The 13,314-nt window shown below is 42.4% G+C and overlaps 1 protein-coding gene across 1 annotated transcript in view; it reads right to left on the bottom strand.

Annotated features, from left to right (window-relative positions):
• The window catches only part of LOC127677682 (ovostatin homolog), a 42,072-nt gene that overhangs the window by 16,014 nt on the left and 12,744 nt on the right, over positions 1 to 13,314 (bottom strand). Inside the window, exons 13-20 of the mRNA XM_052172709.1 lie at positions 12,996 to 13,050; positions 12,114 to 12,259; positions 11,463 to 11,612; positions 5,897 to 6,067; positions 5,051 to 5,195; positions 3,709 to 3,811; positions 2,901 to 3,129; positions 2,141 to 2,270 (exon numbers count right to left, since the gene is read on the bottom strand). Coding sequence (XP_052028669.1) covers positions 2,141 to 2,270; positions 2,901 to 3,129; positions 3,709 to 3,811; positions 5,051 to 5,195; positions 5,897 to 6,067; positions 11,463 to 11,612; positions 12,114 to 12,259; positions 12,996 to 13,050 — 1,129 coding nt within the window. The remainder of the gene's footprint in view (positions 1 to 2,140; positions 2,271 to 2,900; positions 3,130 to 3,708; positions 3,812 to 5,050; positions 5,196 to 5,896; positions 6,068 to 11,462; positions 11,613 to 12,113; positions 12,260 to 12,995; positions 13,051 to 13,314) is intronic.

The raw sequence follows: 13,314 nt of genomic DNA on the forward strand, positions 1-13,314 counted from the left end.
CCCTCTGAAAACCCCCTATCCCATCCCCCTCCCCCTGCTTACTGACCCCCACTCCCACTTTCCTGACCTGGCATTCCCCCTACACTGGGGCATCAATCCTTCATAGGACCAATGGCCTCTCCTCTCATCAATGTCTGAAAAGACCATCCTTTGCTACATATGTAGCTGGAGCCATGGATCCCTCCATGTGTACTTTTTGGTTGGTGGTTTAATCCCTGGGAGCTCTTGGGGTACAATAGTGATAAAAAAAAAAAAACTGCATGGTATTGATACAACAACAGGCAGGTAAATCAGTGGAATAGAATTGAAGACCCAAAAATGAATCCACGCATCTATGGTCATTTGATCTTTGACAAAGGAGCTAAAACTATCCAGTGGAAAAAAAGACAGCATTTTCAACAAATGGTGCTGGTTCAACTGGCAGTCAACACTTAGAAAAATGCAAATTGATCCATTCTTATCTCCCTGTACAAAGCTCAAGTCTAAGCGGACCAGGGACCTCCACATAAAACTAGATACACTGAAATTAATAGAAGAGAAAGTGGGGAAGAGCCTGGAGCACATAGGCACAGAGGAAAATTTCCTGAAACAGAACACCGATAGCGTATGCTCTAAGATCAAGAATTGACAAATGAGACCTCATAAAATTGCAAAGCTTCCGTAAGGCAAAGGACACTGTCAAAAAAGTTACTTTTCTAAATGGCCAAGCACTAAAACAAAGCTCTCAGTATTTGCTCCTTGTTCAACGATTGGTATTTTTGGTATCTTGTGGCCTATTTAGCACATTTAGTTAAAAATAATTAATTCCAGTGACTCTCATAATTGATGATTGTGACTAAGGAGAAAATTTTGTAAAACTGGCATTTTGTGAGAATGTCAGATGAAGCAGCAATTGTAAGAATCAGGGAAGCATCAAGGAAACATGGTCTTCACCAATCAAGAAGTGTACAGGGAGAGACCTGTGGCTCCAGATACATATGTGTTGTGGATAGCCCTGGGCTTGTATTTTGATGCTAATTCCACTCTTCAGAGGGCTGCAGATAAGGAGTTGCCTTGTGAACCTTCTCCCCACCTTAACTTTTCAAATAAAGGCTTGAGCCAATGCTTGGGAAGGAGGAAGTGGGAGGAGCTGAGAGTCTAGGGGAGGAGCCTCGGGGGATAAACAGAAGGGGGAGGAGCTACGGGAGATCAACCGAGAGGCAGCAGAGAGAAAAGCTTGTGGCCTGGAGAAACCACAAGTTATATGGGATAATACAGATGGAAATAAAGTAGTAGTGGGAGATCTGCCCAATCTAGGCTTGTAGTTTGTGTTGTTAACTGATTGAGTTGAGCTTTCTTTTACCCGGGAATTGGGTTGGAAACAAAGTAGCAACACATATGTAGCAGAGGACCGTCTTGTCTGACAACAACAGGAGGGGAGGCCCTTGGTCTTGTGGAGGTTTGATGCCTCAGCATAGAGGGGTGCTGGAATGGTGAGGTCGGAGAGCGTGGGAAGGTAAGGGAGCACCCTCATAAAGGCAAAGGGGAGGAGGGAGAGGGCAGAGGTGGGATGGGAGGTTTATGGAGGGGTAACTGGGAAGGGGGATATCATTTGAGATGTAAACGAATGGAATGATTACTAAAGAAAACAAACAAAAAAAATCATGGTATCTGATGTGTGGAGTTGACAAATCACACAAATTAGCATTCATGCCATGGCTTAATCTTATTATAATTTCAGTGTGAATGAATGGAGTTCTGTTCCACGGAGTTTTGATAATATGGAACTATAGAGCTGGAGAGTGGGCTGAAAGTTTAAGAGCACTTGCTGCTCTTGCAGAAGACCTGGGTTTGGTCCCAGCGCTAATGTCATGTAACTAAAAACCATCCATAATTTAGGTTTCAATGGAACACACTCTTCTGGATTCCCTGGGTTCCTGCATGTACATGGTAAGATACATATATGCAGGCACATGTGTATACATAGAAATAAGAGAAAGTTTTTAAATAAAGAAATTGCATTATAAGAATTTTGAATATAGAGAAATGAATAAAGGAAGTTAAAATATGCCAAAGAAAATTATATCTTTTGGAAAAATCTAAGGAAAACAGAGGTTGATAAAATGTGATCAATCCACGAAAGACTAGTACAGCTGCTTACCCAGTGTCTTTGGAATAATGGTCCAGACATAGGTTTTCCGTTCTCCAGCCTGGAGGACTTCACTGTCAGTGTTACTCTGGGTATTAATGCTCGCTTCATAATTCTCAGATGCTTCTAGCTGAACAGAAATCTAAAAACAGAATAATGGCCGCAGGGGTAGCATTTTAAATTCTCTCTGACTTACTGCACAATGGTTTCTTCCAATGTCTTCAGAGAAGAAGCTGACATTTGTCATCTTAAGAAGATTCTATTCTATTAGCAAAATGAAAAGATGCCCAAGGACTCATTTACAGACTCACATGATAGTAGAATGTGCATCATCACAAAATCTTATTCTCTCTAAAATTTCAAGTCATTGTTGTAATTTAAAACAATTGTTTCTGGGGTCACAGAGTTCACTCAGCAGTTAAGAGCTCTAGCTGCTCTTGCAGAGGACCCAGGTTCAGTTCCCAGCACCCATGTGGTAGCTCACAACAGTCTCCAACTGCAGTTCAAGGGATCTGATGTCCTTTTCTGACCTCTGTGGGTACCAGAAATGTTCGTGGAGTGTGTGCATATGCGTAGGTAAGACAATCCTACACAGAAACTAAAACTAAAACTTTAAATAATTATTTCTACAGATTATAGAAAGAAATGACTTCCTTGGAGTATGTGTTTTCATTTGTTAATAGCAAGGCTATGGTGATATTTAGTGGGAAAATAATAATAAATAATTTAGCTTTGCTGGATTTTTGTTTCCAGCTCAAAGGAGGCGGCTTACCTCTACACACGTAGTCAGGTAGTTGAAGACGGTGGCAACCAGGTCACTCTGCTCACTTCGAACAATGGAAAAGGGTGAGGTAACTTCCATGAAGAAGGGCTGGGAGATCTGTAGGGACACTTTGCGTGAAATGCCAAACCCAGCATTGCCATTGACACAGAAGGCACTGGTCTCCCATCGGGTGATGGTATCGGGGACAAGGAATGAGACATTTGCTGAGCCTGAGGAACTGAAAAGACAGGTTGTTCGTGACACACATCCTGTGAGAGGGAACCTGAGATTACACAGAACATACACTAACAAAGTGATTAAAGGTTTGGAAAATGTTTAGGTAAGTATTAGGAACATATCCCTCATAAGGATTAGATACATATCCCTCATAAGGATTAGATACATATCCTTCATAAGGATTAGATATATATCCCTCATAAAGATTAGGCACCTATCCCTCATCTGATACCTATGGAGTAGAACATTAGCAATGCCATATTTCTATGAATATCTTCTTAAAAAATGTTTTTGAGGTAGCATATACTACCTGCATGAAATTTATAGAAGTGAAGGTCTTGGTGGAAAAGTAACACTTTACTGAAACAAATAAGCAAGCTATCAAACATGAACTGGGATGGACAAATGAACAACTCTTTTTAAAAAACAAAACAAAACAAAAACAAATACTTCACTACTTTATTGCCCAGGAATAAAAGCTAACAAATCTAAAGAAAAAAATAGAGATGGAGACACAAAGGGGAGAGATCTGTTTAAGAAAAAAAAAAACAACTAAGAACCATGGAAAACTAAAACTCACTCTACATTGATAAGGTCCCATATCCATGTCCTGGGAAAGCTTGTCCTGACTGTCTCTTGGATGGCCAGTTTTGCATGGATGATGCTGTCCACAGAGTCATGAACTAAAACGAGAGAGAGAGAGAGAGAGAGAGAGAGAGAGAGAGAGAGAGAGAGAGAGAATGTCCTATGCAGAAAGAGCAATAGTATGTGCTGTGCTTCAATGCCACATGCCTAGTTAATCTGTGTGTGTGTGTGTGTGTGTGAGTGAGCATGTTCACGAATGCAAATATCTGATGTGTGACCGCCTGTGAGGCCCCAGTGCAGGCCCCAGGAGGATTTCAGATATCTCCCTTCTTTGCTTTTCATTTTAACTTTGAGGCAAGGTCTCACTGAACCTGCGCCTTGCCATGTCAGCTAGACTGGCCAGCCAATAATCCCTGGAGACTGCCCGTCACTGCTCCTGAGCACTAGGGTGGCAGGTGTGCACTGGCACGCCTGGCATTTATGTGGTTACTAGGAACCAGACTCAGGTCCTCACGACGGCACTGCACAGCACGCAGTTTACCTGCCGAGCCATCTCCCAGCCCCTTTAGATGAGCTATTAATTTCTCATAAATTCAAATCTCAACCAAGGAATCAATCACTATTTTGGTGCTCAAATTTCAATTGTTTACAAGTTACAACAAACAAATACCACGTCACCTATAGCCAAGTCTGAGTGAATTAAATGTTCTCACTGACTCTTGTCTGACATGCTGGTGACTGGCTGACATTATTTTTGCTTATGTTTTCTAGTCTCATTAATACTTGTACTTCTCCAGAACACATTCCTTTACAGGAGTGGCCTATAGGCTACGTATGATGCGCTTACTTAGTGTTTCTACACCAAAATAGTGACTATTAAGCTGGCCATAGTGACACTTGCTTTCAAATTCCTGTATTTGAATGGTGAAGTCAGGATCATCAGACGTTCAAGGTCATCCTTGAATACCTAACAAGTCTGAGGCCAGCCTGGGCTACATGTGTCGTCTAGTGGCTGCCTGTATTATCCCTGATAGTTGTCTTCACATCTAGTCTGAGGCTTACCCAGGCTACAGGGTAAGACCCTGTCTTAAGAAACAAACAAAAATGTAAAAAGAGAACCAAAACCTCGACTCCCTTCTATATTAGAAGCTAATTATTCTTTATCACCAAAAATGTTTCCAGCCTGTTTTGTTGAACTGCAGAAGTTCTAGGTCCTGCTCCAAATCGTCCTAAATCGTCTATAAGCCCCTGTTTTGCATGTTTTTTTTAACCTTGCAAACACAAATCCAAAGAATTCTGTAGACTACCACCCCAACGGGAAGTTCTAGGTTACCCACAGGCAGAAGGCGGGGCACCACCGCCATACATCATTATCCGTTCATTTGAGTGGTCCAGGGTCCTCAGCAAGGGCAGGGTCTCCTGGGATGAACACACTTCCGGTTTCCGGTAACGGAGATTTGTAAAGATTTTCAGACCCATGTTCTTTCAGAGAAAGACACAAAAAATGTATGCATTGCTTTCTTGAGAGAATTATGAGAGCTCTACAGTCATAATAAACAGACAATAACTATGCATATTTTCTCTGCAGCCAGGATTCAGGATCAGAGAAATCAAGTCTCCAATAATCGCTATTTCTATTATTATTAATGTGCTGATATTTCCACTTTTCCATTTATGCTTAAGGGAATACAAGAAGCCAGCACCATCGCTGTCTTAATTAACAGCAAACATGTATGCTCACATGCACATACATGTCTATATAGTGCACATTTGTTAATCAGCAGAACTGGGACTTGAACTAAAGCCTGTCTGATTCAATGTCCTCTTCTTCATCCACAGTCACTCTGATCATAAAGGTCCTTGCATAGCCCCTGAGCACAAGCAGCTGGTAGCCTCTGTGTATGTGGAATACAGACTGTAAGTTATCTTCTTGGTTTAGCTATAGACACATAAGATACATTGCAAGAAATTGAATGCCATCTCATCAGGGGTCCCATGATTCTAGCCATATAACTTCTTTTTAGCAAAAGGAAAAAAAGCCAATGGGATTAACATCTCTTTTTTTTTTTTTAAAGAGTACTCTGTCAGCACAGTATAGAAAGAATCTATAGTGTGAGAGAGACGGGATCAGGACCACTAAAGCTACAAGAGGAAATGGTTTACAGACTCATCTGTGATCTTACCCTGACAAGATTAGAGAGGTCTCCATCCCAAACATTGCTTGTAGGCGTATAATACACTCCATTGTGGAACAAGTCCTTCTGAGGAATGCAGGGGTCTGCTTGCTCATCGTCCAAGTTGATACCATTGTAGAAATAACCATATTGATGGATATAAGGGAGCATGTCGTACACCTAGGAGGTGAACACATGGTTCTAGGTGACTTGAAGCACTCCTTGCATAATTATACGATTGGAAAAGTTTGTGTCATAACCATTTACTACTGAGTCAACTCTCCAAAAATTCAAACAAGAAGACCAATATTGTTTTGTGTAGTCAATGTCATTTGCAAACTTTTCTGGCTGATAGTGCAGGTTTGCAAAATAAGAGAGGTCATAGAGAACTCTTGGTTGCTCCAAAGCCCAGCACACAGATAACTGCCTCAAGTTATAGTCATAGAGTTTCTAGACCTGAAGGGTGATGTCACTTCCTGAATCTAAGTATTAATGAATTAAAACCTTCCTTATTCATAGGAAACTATGCACCAAAAATATGTGCAACGAGTATGCACCCATCAAAAAGTGAACAAGGAGTGAGATCAACAACTTATACTTGGGGGACAGTGATTATTCCTGTAATCTTTCAGCCGTTGGTAGAATTATGGGCACCATGTTCTGAAAGACTGTAAGAAAAGTTGAGAATATGTAAAACTGAAGGAAACCTTAGGAAACTAGATGCATGGAAGGAAGATTGGAAGAAACACAAATCAAGTTCATTCCATGTAAAAACACTACAACAACTCACGTCAAAATAGGAATCATCTTCCCTGGACACATTAGCTCCCAGTAAAAGGGAGGGGCTTGAAAGGAAGGGGTAGCTCCCATTCACTCAAATGCATGACTGGTGGTGTGTGTGGGTTTTCAGGCAGGTATCAGGTGGGGGTAACAGTAGTGTCACTAGAGGAGATCACTGACCCTCGGAGATGGTGCTTAATATTGTAGACAAAATATTTGAAAAGATCATGAATCAAAAATTCAACAAAGAAAGTATAAAAACGGGCAAAACCAAGAAAGAGATAACTGAGAATGAACTCAGAAGATGAACACACCAGAAATGAACTTTAAAGGCTAAAGACCCCAAGAGAAAAATGACAGACAGAAATCCATCATTGTTTGTTTGTTGAGGCCGGGACTCCTGGCTTTGAACTCCCAATTTCCCTGCATCTGCCTTCCAAGCAAAGAGATTACAGATGTGCATCACCACACCCAGCACACCCCGCTTCTAGAAGAGAAATAGAAAACAAAAGAGAAAGAAGAAGAGAATCGAAGCAGGCCACAAGCAAACTTGAGGGTTGGAGCGCTGGTGAAACGAGCTAACATATGAATGAAAATTTTCAAGAAAGGGAAGAAGTAAAAAAGCTTAATTTTTAATTTACAATGCAGACTAAGCTTTGAGTTTTCCCCCACATAATAAATCCTAAAAGACATCTTACTAAAATTTTTAGTTTAAATATAAAGGATTAAAAAAACTTCCTGAGGCCTCCAGACAATAAGGTCAAACAACCTACCAGAGAGAATAAGTTAATCTGACAGCATAATTTTATTTATTTATTTATTTATTTATTTATTTATTTATTTATGTCACTTTCCTCAAAATCCTGTTTTTACTTATTTTATTTTATTTTTATTAGATATTTCCTTATTTACATTCTAAATGTTATTTCCTTTCCTCATTACCCCTTCAAAAACCCCTATCCCATCCCCTTCCCCTGCTTCTCAACCCCTCCCCCTACTTTCCTGACCTGGCATTTCCCTACACTGGGGCATCAAGCCTTTACAGGACCAATGTCCTCTCCTCTCATTGATGGAAGACCAAAGTGTGGATACTTTGATCCTTCTTAGAAGGGGGAATCAAAATACCCATGGCTCACAGCCAACCTATAGACTGAGCACAGGGTCCCCCAATGGAGGAGCTAGAGAAAGGACCCAAAGAGCTGAAGAGGTTTGCAGCCCTATAGGAGAAACAACAATATGAACCAACCAGTACACCCAGTTCAACCATTTCAACATCCTTAGTTATCAAGGAAATGCAAATCAAAACGACCCTGAGATTCTACCTCACACCAGTCAGAATGGCTAAGATCAAAAACTCAAGGTACAGCAGATGCTGGCAAGGAACAAAGAGGAACACTCCTCCATTGTTGGTGGGATTACAAGGGGGTACAACCACTATGGAAATCACTCTGATGGTTCCTCAGAAAATTGACATAGTATTACCAGAGGACCCAGCTATACCACTCCTGGGCATATACCCAAAAGATGCTCCAACATAAAACAAAGACACCTGCTCCACTGTGTTCATAACAGTCTTATTTATAATAGCCAGAAGCTGGAAAGAACCCAGATGTCCCTCAACAGAGGAATGGATACAGAAAATGTATTATTTTTTACACAATGGAGCACTACTCAGCTATTAAATCAATGACTTCATGAAATTCTTAGGTAAATGGATGGAACTAGAAAATATCATCCTGAGTGAGCTAACACAGTCACAAAAGAACACACATGCTATGCACTTACTGATAAGTAGATATTTGCTCAAAAGATCAGAATACCCAAGATACAATTCAGACTACATGAAGCTCAAGAAGGAGGAAGACCAATGTGTGGATGCTTCAGTCCTTCTTAGAAGGAGGAATGAAATACTCACAGGAGGAAATACAGGGACTGAGTGGAGCAGAGACTGAAGGAAAGGCCTTCCAGAGACTGCCCCACCTGGGGATCCATTGTATATACAGTCACCAAACCCAGACACTATTGTGGATGCCAAGAAGTACTTACTGACAGGAGCCTGATATAGCTGTCTCCTGAAAGGCTCTGCCAGAGCCTGACAAATACAGAGGTGGATGCTCACAGCCAACCATTGGACTGAGCACAGGGTCCCCAATGGAGGAATTGGAAGGGACTGAAGAAGCTGAAGGCGTTTGCAATCCCATAGGAAGAACAACAATATCAACCAACCAGACACCCCTGGAACTCCCAGGGACTAAACCACCAACCAAAGAGTACACAACAGAGGGACCCATGGCTCCAGTCACATATGTAGCAGAGGATGGCCTTGTTGGACATCAATGGGAGGAGAGGCACTTGGTCCTGTGAAGGCTTGATGCCCCAGAGTAGGGGAATGCTAGGACAGGGAGGCAGGAGTGGGTGGGTAGGGGAGCACCTTTGCAGAAGCAGGGGGATGGGGTGGAAAGGGGATAACATTTGAAATGTAAATATATAAATTAGTAATAAAAAATGGTCAACAATACAAGAAAAAGAAAAGTGATTCTGCGTATGAAGATGTGATGGAATTCTTGTGCCCTTCTGAGGAAGCTGGCAGAGAATATGCTTTATGTCACTGAAAGATGACATGGACACAGGGATAGCTTAGGGAGCAATAGAGAAACACGGCTGTGGGCAGGATGTGCTCTCCCAAGGAAGGAAGGAAGGGCCAACTTTGTTGTTGTTATTGTTTTGTTTTGTTTTGTTTTGCTTCGTGACAGGGTTTCTCTGTGTAGCCCTGGCTGTCCTGGAACTCATTCTGTAGACCAGGCTGGCCTCAAACTCAGAAATCTGCCTGCCTCTGCCTCCCAAGTGCTAGGATTAAAGGCGTGCGCCACCACCGCCCAGCTAAGACCAACTTTAAGGTGAGAGAAAAAGAACAGTCAAGACTATTGACTGTGGAGCTGGTCACTGGCTAGGGCCACTGGCTCTTACTTAGAATGGCTGGGTTTCAAGGTTAAACCAGAAAAAAGTGAAGCTATACTTGTCTTGAGAAAGTCAATAAAAATTTCAAAGCTGTGTGTGATGAGTAAGACCTTTAATTTCAGCACTCAGAGGCAGAAGCAGGTTAGGAGCACTGACTGCTCTTCCAGAGAACCTGGGTTTGATTTCCAGAATGCACAGTCGTATACGCAGACGAGACATTCATACACAGAAAATAATAAAATATTTTATCTTAATCTCTTAAGAATGTAGCAGAGCTAGCACCGATTGAGAAATAATACTTAAATGAGCCAACTTTTAAAGAACAAACGTAGGAAGTGGTTAAGAGATTGTTATTCACAGGTCACCAGGAGGTTATGTTCCTCTTCTTTCTACTAAGGCCAGAACAAGGCAAGGGTACTGCTGTGCCCACAGTGTAAGTCTGTGCTAGAATCAGGCAAGGAGAAGACAGAGGCATGGAATGAAAAGGAAGGAAGCAAGTAGGGAAGGGAAGGAAGGAGGGAGGGGAGGAGGGAGGGGAGAGGGAAGGGAGGAGGGAGGGAGGATGGAGAGAGGGAAGAAGGGAAGGAGGGAGGGAAGAGGGACGGAAGGAAGGAGGGGAGAAATGAGGGGAGGATGGAGGGAGGAGGGAGGGAGGAGGGAGGAGAAGAGGGAGGGGAGGAAGGATGTAGGTTGAGAAGAAGAAAACTGTCAATTTGATGGCAACATTGTAATATACAGAAACAGAGAACCAGTGGAAAATATAATTCAGTTAACTAAGGAGTTCAGAGAGTTAGCAAAATGTAAATTATTGTACAAAACAGCTGCCAGATTCACAAATAACAATAGAATAAATAGTTCAAGAAAACCTTGTTTACAGCAGCATCAGAGTTATTATGACACACTTGTGAACAAATAAAAAGTTTACATAAGAAAACTTTAAAATGTGATTTGTAAGTAACAGAAGAATTATACTTGGAAAAATGTTTTAAAAGCCATTTAAAATTCTAAATTAGAATATTCCCCCATTGGTGGCGGGTGGGCAACACTGAAGTTATCACAGTAAGGATACCAGTTAGCTTTCTCTCCTTGAGCTAGAAAAGTTAAACGTAAGTTGGATATCAAACATCAAGTAGACCCTGGAGTTGAGAAGCATGGTGTTAGCCGCATGGTGTTACCTGACCAAACAAAATGATTCCCACCAAAAATTAATCTCTATCATTAAAATTGTGGGACTGACACTGAAAAAGAAAAACCAGTAAAATGTAAAACAGAGGAATAAATGGAATATATATACAGTCCAGGATAAGGGCAGTGGCTCATGTGACCCAAGCAGAGATAACATGGCAACTGGATATATATATATATATATATATCTTAAAAAGATGAACTAGATAGATATTTCATACTCAAGGAATGAGGGTTCCCTGAAAAAAAATCAGTTATCAAGGCTGGGACAAAGAGGGTAAAGTCAGGCCTGGGTTGAACTGGGCCAGGAGATTAGTTAATGCCAAGAACATAATTGGGCATTGTCAAAGAACAGGGTCTAACTTAAAAACAAACAAACAAACAAACAAACAAAAAATGCTCTCCCTACAATTTTAAAACATCACGTTGTTTTAGAGTTCTTACCCTGTTATAATTATTTATAGAGTTCTGTATTACTGTGGATGCCAGACAGAAAACTCACGTAGTTAATGACCCATGCCAGTAACTGAGAAAGGAGCACAGAAGTAAAGACTTGATACTTTCAACCTGTCCTATCCCAAGTAAAAGCATCTCAGGAAGGGCAGGGCTGGCAGCCACACAGCTCGGGGACACTGGGGAACAATGTGCTTACGCTCTCGGGTGTCATTTCTTGTCCGTGGTTTAGTAGAAGGGCACTTTTGTCCACCGCTCGCAGGGCGCAGAAGGAGTCAGGAGCTGCTTGCAGGTGAAGACTGGTGTTGGAACCGGGTCGGTCCTTCTCCTTTGAGAACTTTATGCTAACCTGAAGTGGAGAAAGGGAAGTAATGGGGTAGAGATAATCACGCATGAAGAAAACTTGAATAAATCCTGCTTTTTCCCAAACAAATCCTGACCGATTTCTGTACATACATTTTTCTGCCCATTCTCAGGTCAGGTGGGAATATCTTTCAGTCTCCCCAACTCCCCCCAGTTTGACATGACCATTCTTTGGTAATTTAACTGTAGGATTAACTGTAAGGATCATGGGGGGGGGCAGACAGAGACAGGGCTGGAGAGACTGCATAGTGGGTGAGCCTGCTTGCTATCAAGGTTGACAGCTTGAGGTCCATCCTTGGAAGCCGTAGGGTGGCAGGAGAGAATGGAGTCCTGCAAACTGTCCTGCGAACTTCACTCACTCACTTCGTACGCAGGCATGCATGTGCGCATGTGCACACACCAAATAACTAAGTTCATGTAAGAATGAACCTTAAAAAGGAGGCAGCAGGAAGCAAAACGCCCACCCTGCTGATAAGGGAAACATCACCTTGTTTTTAAAGCACTTCTCGATCCGGAGCTTGACACTGTCCGCAACGATTTCCCCACTGGGGTGGAGGGTGTAGACAAACAGGTCAGCCTCTGGCGCCAGATCAGCGGTGATGCTGATTGGGAAAGAGAAACTCCCATTCCAGGCTGCGGAAACAGGTAGTTCACCGGTGACACGGGGCTGGCACTCGCTTGTCTCTCCTCTGGGTTTGCTTAGATGGAGGGGGATGGCGGGCGTGTGGATAGAGAAATGACCTGGGCCTTGCTCAGATGGAAGTAAAAAGGAGGCTTATACACAGATGAAGATACTACAGTAGGACTGCTTTAGTCATTGCTTTTCTAGGATGTGCATTATTTACTGACTAATGGATCCAGCTAAGTTTTGTCAACTTGACACAAACTACAGTCAGCTGGGAAGAGGAAACTTCTGTTAGGGAACTGCCTCTGTCTGATTGGCCCATGGGCCTTTTCTTGACTAATGATGGACATGGAGGGCCGAGCCTGTGGGTTGCGCCACTCCTGGACACGAGGACTTAGGGCATGCACGAAAGCAGGCTGGGCAAGCTGTCGAGAGCAAGCCAGTTAGCAGTGCTCCTCCGTGGTCTCTGTTCCAGTTCCTGCCTCCATGTTCCTGTCTTGAATTCCTGCTCCAATTTCCCTCCATGTTGGACCGTTACCTGAAGTCTAAGATGAAATAAACTTTTTCTTCCTGAAGTTGCTTTTGGCCAGGGTTTATCACAGCTATAGAAAGCAAACTATTCAGTGTTACCTCAGATCTTGCAACCGACTGCCCTCTCACTGCTCACAGTAATAAGTGGTTATCCTAACTCATAGGAAGTGTGAAGATGGGGTGTGTATCCCAAAGCAAGTGCATTGTATCCACCTTGAACTCTGACTTCCTTCTGTCCACCGAGGAAGATGCCTCCTCTCACCATCACCTGTGCCGGACAGGAAGACCCAGCGTGAGTATTGAACCTATATCATATTATGTTCTCACGGGCTAATCTAGTGCCCATTCTGTCCTGTAACAAGGTAGCTTCCACAAACAAATATTAAAAGGGAACTTCACACATGTTGGACCAGAACAGGGAAAAAAACCCAAAACTCTGTGAAGCCATCTAATGCACGTGAGAGGTAGTGGCTTCATCTGCCTGTTATCTACCTGTGGTGGGAAATAATTAAAGATCACCGGCACATTCCAG

This window comes from Apodemus sylvaticus, chromosome 2 (genome assembly GCF_947179515.1).
Source record: "Apodemus sylvaticus chromosome 2, mApoSyl1.1, whole genome shotgun sequence".
Taxonomy (NCBI): Eukaryota; Metazoa; Chordata; class Mammalia; order Rodentia; family Muridae; genus Apodemus; species Apodemus sylvaticus.